This window comes from Rhipicephalus microplus, unplaced genomic scaffold (genome assembly GCF_043290135.1).
Source record: "Rhipicephalus microplus isolate Deutch F79 unplaced genomic scaffold, USDA_Rmic scaffold_32, whole genome shotgun sequence".
In the NCBI taxonomy this organism is placed as follows: Eukaryota; Metazoa; Arthropoda; class Arachnida; order Ixodida; family Ixodidae; genus Rhipicephalus; species Rhipicephalus microplus.
In genome coordinates this window covers 4,843,253-4,858,362 of record NW_027464605.1, presented here as the reverse complement: position 1 = coordinate 4,858,362, position 15,110 = coordinate 4,843,253, and the positions used below count along the sequence as shown (strand labels likewise).

Here is a 15,110-nt window from a genome sequence, read left to right as displayed (position 1 = left end):
GTTTGTATGTAACACCACCACCACCAACAAAATAACACAATTCTACAACGAAGATTTACAATATAAACGAAAATTTTTAGAAATATCAAAACTGCACCTTCACACCGTACGCCCTGGGCTATCAGACCCCACATGAAGTTGCCGCAGAAGTCACACCACGGGAGGCCTTTGAAGTTATTTACCTGCGCGAAACAAATTAAATACATCGGCACCATTTGAAGAGTCGCATGTTTTTCATGAGTACTAAAACGGGAGAAAAATGAAAAGCCCTATTTGCACAGTCCATTATTATTTATCAAATTATTTTAATGAGCATTGCTATTGGGTTTTCACATACCAAAAGTGCGATAAGAATATGAGGGGCACCATAGTGGAGGCTTCTGCAAATTTAGACAGTATTTGATCTTCAAGGTAGAGATATGTCTAGGTACAAGAACCTCAAGCATATGGTTTCATTTAATTGCGCCTTCCACGGTTCGAATTCGATCCAGTGGCCGTTGGGTCAGCAGTCGAGCACTGTAACCACTAGATGTCTTTGGCAAGTGCCACATTAATTTGAAATGACAACCATAACTTTGTCTGCTAATTAATCCAACAGATTCAATGAACTAGATGAATTACTCCAAACACAAATTGGCAAACAGTGGAATGCCAATATCTTAATTGTGTAGTTTTATATTTGGATAACACAAAAAGAGCCTTCCTTCATCAAAACCAATGTTCTAACAATGCAATGAAAATAGAATTGCAGAAGTAAGCTCTAAAATGCTTTTGCAACACCAGTTTTCTATTCAGAAAGTCATCTCTGATAAACAGCTGCAAACTGCATACTAATCAGCGATGAATTTAAGCAGTACTGCTTTTTTTAGTACGTCCCTGACACCACCTTGAAACTGAAACCATCAAAGCCAGAACTGGCTTCTCATATTCTGTTGTCCATGTTTTTAGTGCAGTAAGAAACCTTTGTCAAGATGTAGCCCACCAAGATGACATAAACACTACTCTATACTACAGCTTGAACTAGCTGCTAGTTATTTCTTTCTTCATTAAATACCGCAGGCTTTACACAGCTTCAAGCAGAGTGAAAACAAAAAACAAGAAAAAAAAAACAAGCACATACATAGTTGAAGCTCTTCGAAACAATCACAATGTGACGGAAGGCAACAAAGAATTATTCTAATCCATTACAGGGCAAAAAAAAATTTTTGAACAAATCTGTTTGCGTAAAACAAGCTGTCATTGAAAGAAAGTTGCATAACGAGCAGCTGAGCATCATAGCAGTGCATTATTGCATACGCACAGTTGTGAGCAATATGAAAGAGAAAGCCCAGCTTATGATGAATGAACAATTAAAATTTTTACCATTATGAATATGACGTATTGAATTACAACACGTACCTTTCTGCTTGAATATTCATTTGCCTTTACAAACACTTTTGTGCTCGCCAGCTGCTTTTGACCACTGGTGGGTGATTACCTTCAGTGGGTAATTTCAGTGTTCCCTGTTATACTGGTCAAGGATGTACAGTACTGACTGATTGAAACAGGATAATTTAGGGCTAAGGGACGCAGATACTTTTGCTTACACTGTCTTTAGTAGGGGTCATGTAAGCATAATTTCAACATGTATGCGTAGATAAAAGCCAATATTATCTTTAGAAACAAGGTTTGTCACCACATGACGCGGTTATCTTGAGAAACTGCGCATTGACATCACGTTTAAATGACTACTGTACATGACCCGTTGGGCACTTAAGCTGGTTGATTCATGATTACAGCGCTAATGCGGCGAGACAAGAAAGGACGAAGACTACGATTTTGTGAGTACAATTCCATCTTTTTTTGCAGGCATTATGACGATGGTCGAACGGGGCGGTGAGCTAATGACTGCATGCATGAGCATTCAAAAAAGGTTCAAAAACAAGCTAGAGATGGTCGAATATCTCTTCGGTGCAATGACTACAGTTGCCAGCCATCTTTAAAGATATGAAATTCTCGTCAAAATACATGAATGCCCGTATATCATTTCGGAAGCTGTCCTTGTCCTACTTGATGCTCCTCCTTTCAAAGCAGATAAAGCTACTGATACACAGATCACTTTATTGCCTCTGCGCAGACTGAACCCTAATTTATTGTCTTTTTTTCTTCTGTTGTTTCTTTGTCTTAGGGGTGCAGTATACACATATGTGCTGACTGGAAGAAAAAAAAACATTTGTTGTTAGTCAACCCTGTGGTGTGTATACTTTCTTGTCCAGTCTTTTTAATGCCATTTGTCTATCAGAATGTACCTATATATTTACGATGCCGATTCTGTAGTAGCACAAATGACAGCAATGAACTAAGTAGGCGCGACCAAAAGGAACGATTCATCGAAGATAGTGTGGCTGCCTTTACTATGTGCCGTGCCATGCACATTTCGCAGTGCAAACAGACTGCATCGTGATATAGCCACTTCTAAGTGGTGCTCACAATGTGTATAAATCTAAATTAGAACCACCAATGAGTGCCTACTTGATTCATAACTGTCTCTTAAGCGGAACAACAGTTCCTTAGCCTTCCGTAAATGCCCCATTCTCAAGACACAGTCCTTGCTTACTGAAGCTTGTTTTAACTACAGTTGAACCCCTTTATAAGAGGCATGCTCTGGGCATCAATTCTTGCCTTTTATATCAGATGTCTCTTGTAAGCAGGGTACTATGTATGCATTTTCCTACCAACTTGTATTTTACTTCAGGCACACTGGTGTCCCTTATACCAATTTGTCTCTTATATCAGTGTTTCTTATAAAGGAGTTTGACTGTATAAGTGGTCATACTTCATTGAAGTACATGCCATGTAGATTCCATTCTTTTTGCCTTCTATACAACTGGCCAATGGGTGACACCTTCGGGTTGTCACCAAGCGGTGTCGAGACACAGCTGAATTACAGCTCCAAAATGGACTGATTGGATGTCTTGGTGCTTTCCATGCGGTGAATGAGATGGGTTTGTGCAGCATTTTAGTAAAAATGGTCTTCGGCTCTACAGTGGTGTTTATCATTTTCTGGCTGTGTCACAGATGCGCAGTTTTTACCTGAATGATATTTTGTGCCTGCAAGTTCTAACACATGCAGAACACAATTTTCCTTTCTGGTAAACACAGTGCAAGTAACATCAAACTTAATTTCGTGGAGGATGTGAAGCGAGGTGGTAACTGGAGTATTTCAATTGTACAGACATATTCTCAGTGAAAATTTTGGATAGCTGCACAGCATGTAAGGGTATAAATGCACAAATAAATGAATTAGTTTCTTTTACATTTTGCAACCATTTGAATGTGATCGCTGCCATCAAAAAACACCAAAGAGCACTATTCTCAGAGAAAAGATAAAAAGTTCGCATGTTACCTTAAAAGCATGAGGTTTTTCAAAATCTTGGACGTTGATGTCTTCGGGAATGCCATCCAGCAAGGGACAATCGAGCTCCTGAAATTGTATTTAGTACAAAGAACGACCTAAGCCGGAGGAAGTCTCATATCAATTTTCAGGAAATTTCGTGAAGCCTATGTCGCTAAGGTACAAAAAATACATTTCAATACTCGTGACGTCAACTGTGAAGATTTTGGCTCGAAAATTAAAACTGCTTTGGAATTGATTTTCTGCTCTATTACTAAAACTACAACAGAGAAACCAGGAAAGAAGGGTAAACATAAGGGCTTGTTTTTTTTAGTTAGAAACAATGTTAATAAGAAGTGACAGAAAATTATGCCAAGGAAAGTATAGCGGATATTATTAGAAGTCATTGTAATATAAATGTGAACAAAGAAAAGTGAATGAAAAGGTAACTTGCCGCGAGCAGGATCTAAACCTGCGGATCCTGCCCACGGCAAGTTCTTTTTTCATCCTCTTTTCTTTCTGCACACCTACATTACAAAATTACTTCTAATAATATTCCCTATACTTTCCTTCGCATAACTGTCTGTCAGTTCTCATTAATAGTGAAACCAGTGGCACCACGAGTTTTCTGAGTAAAGGTTATCAATCTAAACAGATCTATTGTTTTATGTTAGTGTCTCTTCAGAGATGACATGAAAGGGCATGGCTCACAGCATAAAGTTACAGTAGCATGCAATACGCTAAGTTGTTCTCTAAATGATATGCTCTGGTTGCAGTGGCCACCTTTAATTATTTCTACCGGTCTTCCATATTTTGTGCTGTTTCAAACTACTATTAGGTGTGTAGTACCAACTCGTACTAGCATTAACTTCAGCAGCATTAGCATCATTTATTATCACAAGCCATGGCCACCCAAAAAAGTAACTGTTCAAACATTAGCAATGTGGCCATGAGATGACATGAATGATGGTATCACTCTGGCAATCATGACTACAAAGGTGTCTGGGAGCAAGAATAGTATGTTAGTCCCATGCATGTAAGCTTGACTTTGTAGCATGCCCAATAACAAAAATGTCACAGCTTTGCCGCAAAGGCGAAGTAATGAACACAATAGCAACCAATTGGAAGGTCCCGCGCAGAATTTCAAGCAGATCGAATCGTGTCCCGAGTTTCTCACGCACAAGTAATGCACGAAACGTACTCGCAGGTACAGATGAACACGAATAAGCGTCTCAGTTGTTACTTCGCTGTGTCTGAAAAGCGCGCTCTTTTCACAAAGACTGCAACGATTACAGTGACCTTTGTACGCCCGATAACTACAACAGAATCATTCCGGTGAAAGCCAAATGCCAGCCGAGACGTACGATTCTCCAACACCGCAAGATAACTGCGCGCGTGTGAGCGTCTACCTTTCCTCTTCGCGAGGCAAAGCACGCGTGGTAGATGACAGTGCGTGCCACCGCATCATGACTTTGGTCGTGACGATGTAACGACGCGCGCTCATGGCGCCATCTAGCTGGTAAAGCTGAAAACACAACAGTTCCCCCCTAATATGCCCGTCACCAGCGGTAAGTGGTAGATATAAATAGCTTGCTATTGAAACGTTAAAAGACGTGGTCCTCTGTGGCTCAGTAGTTAACACCTAGCACTCACATTTCACAGGTTCCACATTCAGTTCTGCACGCCAGAGTCTTTTTCTGGATTTTTTTTCTTTCTTGCATTTTCTAAGTGGTAGATATAAATAGCTTGCTATTGAATCGTTAAAAGACGTGGTCCTCTGTGGCTCAGTAGTTAACACCTAGCACTCACATTTCATAGGTTCCACATTCAGTTCTGCGCGCCAGAGTCTTTTTCTGGATTTTTTTTCTTTCTTGCATTTTCTTACATATAGATATGTATACATATACGATGAGTGACAGTGACGGCCACAATGACGTCACTGCGGGCGGATAAAATCCAGCCGAGTCTGTCCATATAATTGCTATCACAATAGTACATTTATTTAGGGATACTTTCAAGTCCATTGTCAAAGTTGCTTCAATTTTTTACCCCAGCTACTAAGGCTAACAACAATGAGGCAACAATGCCAATTCACTGAACGCACTTGATCAATAATCAATAGTGCATTCAGCAGCTAGTTTCGCAAGATGCTCTCATGCAAAGGTAATGAGGGTTTCGAGGTATACAATAGAGAAAGCTCTGCATTAATTTTGGCCAGCTGTGGTTCTAAAAGACTGATGTAAACCTACCTTGCTGTAGCCCTACATCAGTTCTATGAAAGGATAGTGCTGCTGATGTATGATGCTCTATGTATACTGCTAGGTATGAACAATCAAAAGCGCATAATAGATCAAAGCTTGAAAACAGTCCTTACTGCGATAAAATTCGTTTTGCCCTTAAATGAATACTAACGAAGAAACACAATGGGTTGGCATCAATATGAACAGTCGCACGCAATTCCTCAAATTAAGACATCTTTAGTGTCATACCTACTTCTGCACAAGTTGGAGGGCCAGGTTGCCCCACTGTGTTGGCCATATATATATATATATATTTATTTATGTGTCGGCCATATATATATATATATATATATATATATATATATATATATATATATATATATATATATATATATATATATTTAGAGTATATTTATATAAAGAAGACATGTAAAGAAACAGACTGTTTTCCTTACATTTCAGATTCTCGTCAATAAATTTTGTGGCAGCTTTTATAGCAGTTGGCGATACAAACTCGAGAGCCTTTAACAATTTTGTGGCTTGTAGTATAACGATGTTAAGCCATTTACACACATGTATGTGAACTGTTTGCAAATTGGGAGAAATAAATATTACTAGAAACAGAGGAGAGTCTTCTTAGTCCACAAAGCTGCGGACTCTAACCATCTCCTTGCTCAGGTCGATGAAGTTGCCGGGCGAGCCTCACAGCTGGGCTTCCCTCTGTGCTCGAGTCGACTGCCTTCCATATCACATGGTTGCGAGCCTCACAGCTGGGCTTCCCTCTGTGCTCGAGTCGACTGCCTTCCATATCACATGGTTGCGAGCCACCACAATTGTTTCAAGCAACCATAATATGAGTTTGGAGAGGCTGTTAATATGAGACTAAAATGCAGACCGTTTTTAGTCCTCCCAACTCGGCCCCCCTCAAGAACACCTCTACGCCCTCATCCATTGACAGCAAATGCCCAAGTATATGAAATCAGGTCTTTCATTTGCCTTATAGGTTGTCGCAATGTGTTCCTGTAGATTTCATTTTCCATGAAAATGCGTCGTCCTGTTGCTGGGAATCCTGTTTCTCCATGCTTCCGTTTGTTTTTGTTTTTCACTTGCTCTTTACTTACACTCTTAATAAAGATGCACCACACTGCTTTAACACTGCATTGCTTTGCTGCAAACTCGCCAAAGTGTACTTCTGGAGGACAGGAGCTAGACAAGCTGCTTGTCCTATCTCATAATCTTGATTTAATGTAAAGGATTAATTAATGTTATTATTCTATATGCTGTAAAGCTGTACATGAAGTTATACCTGAACACGAAACATGCAAACAGGCTAAATGTATTTTGCATGTCTAGAAAGCCTGGACACACAAACACATGCACACCAGCACAAATACTTGAATATAAAACACCTACATTTGTAAGTATTAAAACTTAAAGCTTGTTTCAGTATAGACTCAAGCATACTTTACAACAGTGGTTCTAAAATGGGGGTCCGTGATGCTGGGGGCCTGCGAAGCCATTTCTATGATCCAAGAAACCCTCATCCGCATTTTTCTTTAAGCGTGACTGAGCCACGTATTCATGAACTATCCAAAATGAAGTGATGTGGCACGATTGTTTGACATTTGTGGTAGCAATAAAAGACACCTATTTCATGCTCCAGTTGTGTTAATTTACCTATGTACCCCCTCCCTCCCTCTCTCCCCTTTGCTGCGAGGAATATCACTTCCACCAATCCACAAAGGGTCCCCAACACATCCGTGGCTGAGAACAACTGCTTTACAAGATTGGTGACACTGATGGATATTCTATCTGTTAAAGTGATGAAAATCAGCTTTGGAAATGCTCTTTTAATGCTGATTGCTCTTTAAAACCAGAATTTGAACAGCCTAAAATTTTATCAGCAAGTGTAAATGACTTTTTTTTTTTGCATAATCCAAAAACACGGAGCCCTAGATATAGATCAGCCGCGATTCAATTTGTTTTCTAGGAAATATAATTATATTTAAGGCGGGAAGAGCGGGCGATTGGTCCGTAGAGTGTTTCCTATTTGGTTCTCACCTGCACCTGGGTCACCTGTGATGTAAATTTCAGGTCAGGCAAACCACAATAAATGCATTAGAGATGCAATGCAGAAAGCCTACAGTACATGGTGGCGAGACATGGAAAAAAAAACCTTCTCTGCACAAGTCTAGGAAAAATAGGTAACGAAATGTCATTATATATGATTACGTGACTGCTGTGCTGAATGAAAATGTTGCCTCAGTTCAGTTTGTTACTTAGAGGGCAGCAGACAATGACCACTGCCGTACTTTTCTCAGTGGGGGGGGAGAGAGGGCCTTGTCCCCCCGACCCACGGGAGATACGCCAATGGGAGATACACCAATAGACATTCTACTATACAACTACGACCTTTTGCACGCACATAATGCTGGGCACAGTGACAGCCCCTCACTTACCTCATCGGGCTTGTCGTACTCGTGACTCTCCTGCTCGGCAGCGGGCGGTGGTTGCCGATGGTGGCGCATGCGAAGTGACTGCTGCTGCTTCTGACGCAGCTGGCGTTGGTACGAGTGGAGTGTCATGTATGGGCTGTCCTCATACCGCGACTGAGCACACATGGAGTTGATGTACTCGCCCGCGTATGTCTCCAAGTACATTGTGATCAGACCATCGGCCACCAGGTCTTGTAGCGTTGCAAAGCGTTTCTCTCCGACGTAGTGCATTCCGTCGTGATACAACCTAAAGTTCTTGCATGCGTTTCCAAACCTGCCGAAAGGAACAAGAACATAAAGCAAGATGCTCAAGTTATATCACCTGAGGTCATGCAATTGTTATGCCATTTTCTACAGTAATAATATACAAAGTGTTTCAAGTAATGTGTCCACTATTATTGAAAAATTACAGAAAGGAGTTATCTGCGTGCTGCCTGCAGCGTTCCCTTTACTGTGGCAGAAAGCATCTTCAGACGTGTGCAAAGCTGAAAAATGTCTGTAATTATAGAAATCAATACAGTATCCTTTTAACCAGTGGAAATAAGCGGCTGAATCAAATCGGTGAACTAATGTGCCTGCTGTGAATAGGCCATAACCTCTTTGAAATTTCAAAAAGGCAGTCACTGGTAATCACTGCAGGGTGATGAAAACTGGCTAATTTAGCAGGTGAGTTCAAAATCGACGCACCAAACAGCTTATCTATCATTCACTTCGAAAATGCCCTCAATGACGACACTGTTTCCGTCGCTGTTATCAACCGTCAATTAGATATTTTGTTTCGTAGCAGCGCTTTCCTGCCGCGTGGCCCCTTATTGATGCTTCCTTATCCTCCTCTCCTGATGCGAGGAAAACAGTGTCATCATTGAGGGTGTTTTCGTAGTAAATGGCAGATGTGCTGTTTGGTGCATCGGTTCTGAATTCGCCTGCTAAATTAGCCAGATTTCATCACCCTGCATTGATTACCAGTCACATCATCACATCACATCACTTTAATACCTTAAAGACCCCCATGTAGGGGGTATTACATAAGGGGTGGGTTACAGGTAAATGTACACAGGTTTTCAAATGGAAATGTGCGTGGTGACCTTCTCTTTAAATGTTGATGGACACGTGATGGCTGGAACGTCACAGGGAAGGCCATTCCACTCCACTGCTACACGGGGGAAAAAAGAGGCAGAAAAAGTAGTAGTGCGAGCATGTGGACGGGCAATTTGAAACGCGTGGGCAGTGCGGTGAGATATGCGCGTCGGTGGGACGATGTAGGGTGCTTGATTAAGAGGGCTGGGAAAGAACTTGTGTAGCAAACAAAGGCTGGCAATGCGGCGGTGCACTGAAAGATTCGAATGACCAGTTTCACATTTAAGGGATGATATGCTTATGTTATATGAATATGAAGAATGTATGAACCTAGTGGCGCGGTTTTGCGCAGACTCTAATTCACTTATCAAGTATACCTGGTGCGAGCTTCATATGGGAGCTGCATATTCTAGTTTAGTTCGGATTAAAGATTTATAGGCGAGAAGTTTGATGTCAGGTGGGGCATGACGCAAATGACGCTTCAAAGTGGCTGCCTTTCTGAAATTTCGAAGTGACTATGCCCTATTTCATGCAGGGACTTTAATTTACTCATTTGACTCAGCCACTTATTTCCACTGGTTAAAAGGATACAATATTAATTTCTATAATTACAGCCATTATTAACCTTTGTACAAGTCTGAAGATGCCTTCTGCCAAAGTAAAGAGAACACTGCAGACAGCCCGCAGATGGCTCCTTTTTGTAATTTCTCAATAATAGTGGACACATTTCTTGAAACACCCTGTATAATTCCTCGATTCATTTCCAAGCCGCAGTGGAAAACCCATGATTATTTTGATTACCTGTGGTTCTTTAAAAAGCCAATAAGTGTCATCACGTGGGTGTTCTACGCATTTTGCCCTCTCCCCCTTGCGATGCGGCCACCATGGACAAGTACCAAAGCCACACCCTCAAGCTTTATGTTCAACAGTGCTGGTCAAATGTAAACTGCTGGCTTGGAAGCCTATTTTTTCTTTGATTGCAACAAGAGGTTCAAAAGATAAAAAACATCACCGAAAACAGTGTCTGATTTGGTTAAGTTACGTGAATAGGTTTAAGTAAAGACAACTTGGTCTTTCATAAGCAATCTTATTTCTGAGGTGATCAATATTTCTAAAATGATAATGTAACCTTCATATGCAATTATTGTAGCTAAAGAGAATGATTAATTCACAGGGCATTACATCACAGAGCAATTCTTTAACTCTTTCTGCACCACGCCTATAGAGTGTCAATAACCTGCTATCAATAGCTTCAATTGCTGCTTCTAAGTCATTCCACTTCATTCACAGATGCACCGCACTACCCGTCATGACAGATAAGAACTATTGTTTTCTTCTTTATGTAATTTTAGTTCTCACCCAGCATTGATTTTTTTAGCGCGCTTCGAAGTTGCACGATCGCTTAAGTGGAAAGCAAGCGTGGCTGCCCCTAGATGCAGTACGCGCACACTTTTCGAAAGATTGCAGATTTCAACATTTACGACGTGTTTTCGGCTGATTTTACTGATTTGATGAGCTGTAGCGAGTCTGAGCATGCTGCTTTATGGTTAAACTTGGCTATGGGAGCAATGAGCATGCAAACCAGGCCAGAACACCAGTCAACATTGCTTCCTACTGCGGGCCGTCTCTATTTGTCTTTCAAAACCAGCCTGACAGAAAGAAAACTTATGAAAACTACAGGAAATGCAAGCGCTACTAGAAAATTATGCACAAAACGAGGGTTTACTGCAATACATGCAATGTTTCACTATGCTTTATATGGAAGAATTACTTTGCCATATGACGCCCCGAACGGTAGTGCTTACTAAGAGTAAAATTTTTGTCAGGTAGGTCATGTTCAATGAAAATGTTGAATTTTTTTACAGATGGTACCTATCGCAGAGAATTATGTTTTGCACATGATAATGTTTTTTCACCTCTTTTCTAGGTAGGTAGAAGCGTGTTATTGCAAACTCTGTTCAATCATTTTTCATTATCCTGAAATTGGCTATTTACAGTGCTCATATATTATACATATCATTAACAAAACTTGTAACCACAAAAAGTTCCTTAATTGCATTCCTCATATATGAATTACATAAAATATTAGGTCTAGTAGTTCCTTCAGTGAAAAAACATTTGTGCAACCTACAAAAACCACCTATTTTCCCTGTAGAACGAAAACACTCTACGCGACACCGAAGTTCAACAATGAATCAGCTTAAATTAATAAACTGTAATCTGAAAACCATATTGTAGTCGCTTTCAACACCATAATCTCATTATGAGAATAAAAAAATCAAAGTGAGTTTCATTTTCAAATTTTGCACCAAGAACACCATCTGTGACATAGCAGGTTTCAAAATGCTTTATTTGTGTTTTGGTCACACTAACTCAAGAAAACTTCCTGAAACTTCGTACGCTAAGTCTCTAGCCTCTTATAAGGGCGATGTGCTTCTTATTTATTGATTAGAAAGTACGCATGTCCTAGTAGAAGCCATCAAAATCACTGACGTCATGGCGATTGGTGCGGGAATGTCAAGGCGGCAATGCCACTCGCATTTGTCTTTTGCATGTAATATTTCTTACCGAGTGTCTTCTCACTGCAAGTATAGTGATTTGGTACTGCGAAAGAATAATTTACTGATATGAGAAGACTCGTTCCTCTCTTTAGTGCCCCTTTAAGTAGATGTGAAATTTATACACTAAATCAGTTCATACTGATGAATTGTTTTATGAACATGCTATCATCCTATGTCGTCCCTAATGTCATGGTCATAAGTGTATTATTATAAAAGAAAACTGGGATAAAACTTTGATTTTTTTAAAATTTTGTCGAAACCCCAACAGTGCCCCTAGCAACTTCAACAGATTGGCATGATGTCAAAGACTTCAAGGTATATTTTAAAATTATGGGCATGTTGGGTAAATGAGCTCCTAAAACTTAGCATGCAAAATCTCCTACTCCTTAAAAACTCAATATGATGCACATTTTTTTTCTGATCAAGAACTACGCAGGAGCTAGCAGTCTCCATGAAGATCTATAATTGTCATGGCAAGCTGGTGTGAGAACTTCAAGGTGCCGTTTCCAATAGCTTCTTTTATACCACATTTTCTGACATACTGAGCACCTAGTCTTGCGAATAGCACTGTTTCCGTGTTGCGGTAGGGTTATTTACTAATACTCCTGAAATCGTTTTATTCTTTAGTGACTCTTCATTAAGCACCCCCCCCCCCCCCCCCATACACAAGTTCTTGCATACTTACGCCCGTTGACCGGCGGCTGCTCTGGCCATGTGTCAAACCTATGACCTCAAGATGTGGAGAAACGCAGAAAGAGGTAACTACAAATGAAATGAGTGCTAAAAGGATCTCTGACACAACAAAACTGCTGCTAGTACCAGATAAGACCACACTGGCGACATGTTCGTTTAGGTTAAGTGCGATCAACGTGAAAAAGCACGGCCAATGAGCTTGTGTAGGAAAACAGAGGAAAGCAAAGAGAGGCTCACCTTAAGCTCAGCGTGTATTGACCAGGAGCACGTTGGCTTTCTCTGACCAGATAGCAGCCATCCCCTTCTTGCAGCATGCGTTCCGCTTCCTCCCGGGATATAATCCCATGAAACCTAGATTGAACACGTGATTTGACATAAGGTATTGCTCATTTACTGTTGCGATGCAGTGATATAAACACGGCAGGGTGTTTTCGTATTCCTAGAGAACTCTGAAGCAACCATGCTTAGTCAAATATCGAGAATATTGAAAATGTCCCAATGTACCCTTGGTGTTTTAAAAGGCTTGATGTGACCAAAAACACACCGAAGAGAGAGCAAGAAAACAAAAGAGCTTGAGCAACCTTAGCTTGTGGTGTAACTGATCTGCACGACTTGCTAGCATTCCGTCACTGAAAACAAACAGCCATTTGAACAGACATTATCTTAAGCTTTCTCTAACCCGTCCCATAGTGCAGCTGCAGGAAGATGACAATATCCGCTCGTGTTACCAAGATATTTTCAAATGGGTGTCTGCGTGAAGTTGTCGCACATAATGTTTGGCATAAACGGATTCATGAAATGTAGGGTTTGATGAAAACCAGTCCGATCAGGAAAGTTCATGTCACAAAAATCATGCGCTGACCGATGATCAAAACACAAGCACAAAGGCTAAAATTGTGGACACAGCCCCCATAGAACGACCAAAACCTCTTCGTCTTTTTAACCATTTGTCGGTACTTGATTTTCACAGCATAACTGGATTTAATGAGCGCTTTCTTTAGTTATGTTCCATACACTAAACCATGGCTTGTATACATAGCTTAGCATTAGTGTGAATGCTAATCTGTGCATGTATTTTATTCTGTTTGCATTCTTGCATGCACTAGCAGCTTGCTGCCAAGGTTTTACAGGTGTTAGCAGACACAAAAATGAACAATACACAAATACTTACTCCCTCCCATAATGAGCAGGACGATTAGGCACCTGCAGTACAAGCAAGAAAATATGTGTCAATGCCTCGAGCCTTTTTATGCATTATAAATTATTTAGTACAAGACGAAGCAGCATTTAACATGCTACAATTATGCCAACTCCTACCGGTGAAATATCTGCACTAGTCCACACATACCACGTGATATGCTTCGATCACACCGGTACATTTACAAAGCTCGCTTTGTATACTCTGATTCTCTATTACTATGTGCAACACTCTGCGATCACACACTAAAATTGAGTTCCAACATCGGTACTTTTCTTGAAATGCAAAGTAGCCCATAACAGATGCATAATTCTTATCCTCCTGTACTGACATGGACATGAAACCTGATTATTTTACGCGTCTGTTTCGTTTCCCTGTGGCAACGACATTCTTTTATTTGTACACCCACACAGTAGTAGTCAAGGTAAGTGATGGGCATAGCCTACCTCTTTATTGCAGACTATCCTCTTTGGCGTTGGTGCTTTTTGCTGAAGTTGGTACACTGAAAATTATAAACACCGTTATTCCTTTCCTCCTGCATAAAATCGGGAGAATGCACCCAAGGTATGGTCTATAGTGAAAAATGCTGAGTACGTACAATAAGACTTCCACACTGGCGGTATTTCGTTCATATGATGCTTCTGCTTCATGTTCTCCGCTGCGAAAATGGATGGAAGGCAAGTGGTTAGTCACGAGCTACAAAGAGGACAGCAGTAGCATCAATTAAATCACTAGCTTGGACAAAACTATTTCTCCTCTTTTTTTTTCCCCCTTCCGCTGAAGCTATCAATGTTTATTTTTGGAAGGCTCACTTCGACTACACGGCCTCAGATGTATATTGGCCGAGCAAGTAGCATGTATTCTTGTCGGGCGAGTCGGCTGAGAAAACATCCGAGGAATGGAAAGCGATAGGTGATCTTTCTGCAGAGCGGAGGCTTTTGACTCGTCCCCGCCGTCTGAACTATATTTAGAGCCTGGCAGACACCCAAAACGGCTGCAAACTTTACCTAGACATGATTCGCACGAGTTCTAGGACAAGCGGTTCAATATCAGATGACGTGTGGCGCAAATCGAATCGAAAGCCGGGTGGAGCTTCGTGCCGGCGAAACGAATAAGCACCACGGACTCGCCCTTCAGCGAAACGAATCGCCGGGACAGCGGCTACGGGTGCTCGCTTCTCTACCGGACTTCTTCGTCCAAGCGATCGACTACAAGCAGCGCGCACGACACACGAAGCACTCGCAAAATCAATGCGCATGTGCTCACCGAATTGTCGAGCCATTTCCACAAATGGTCGCGGGCAACGGGCCCCTGCCGCTGCAGGAAATGACAAATCGCCGCAGCCGCGATGCACACATACACACACGCGCACGCGCGCTCGTCCGACGCTAAGACGGCATCAACACACACGTAGCAGGCATCGTCCGAGGCGTTCCCTCCTTGTCAATTGCTTTATTAAACTTCCGGTCGAGG

At 41.2% G+C, this 15,110-nt stretch overlaps 1 protein-coding gene across 3 annotated transcripts in view; it reads right to left on the bottom strand.

Annotated features, from left to right (window-relative positions):
• LOC142786764 (N-chimaerin-like) overlaps positions 1-15,056 on the bottom strand; it is a 60,536-nt gene extending 45,480 nt beyond the window's left edge. Inside the window, exons 1-8 of one of the 3 annotated variants that reach the window (XM_075884402.1) lie at positions 14,904-15,056; positions 14,236-14,295; positions 14,084-14,139; positions 13,611-13,642; positions 12,677-12,790; positions 8,073-8,382; positions 3,386-3,463; positions 98-182 (exon numbers count right to left, since the gene is read on the bottom strand). In XM_075884402.1, the coding sequence (XP_075740517.1) occupies positions 98-182; positions 3,386-3,463; positions 8,073-8,382; positions 12,677-12,790; positions 13,611-13,642; positions 14,084-14,139; positions 14,236-14,295; positions 14,904-14,919 (751 nt within the window). In that variant the 5' untranslated portion in view covers positions 14,920-15,056. Of the gene's footprint in view, positions 1-97; positions 183-3,385; positions 3,464-8,072; positions 8,383-12,676; positions 12,791-13,610; positions 13,643-14,083; positions 14,140-14,235; positions 14,296-14,644; positions 14,664-14,903 lie in introns of those variants that run through there. The other 2 variants (XM_075884403.1, XM_075884404.1) reach the window with 2 other exon arrangements.
• Positions 15,057-15,110: the final 54 nt, after the last annotated feature.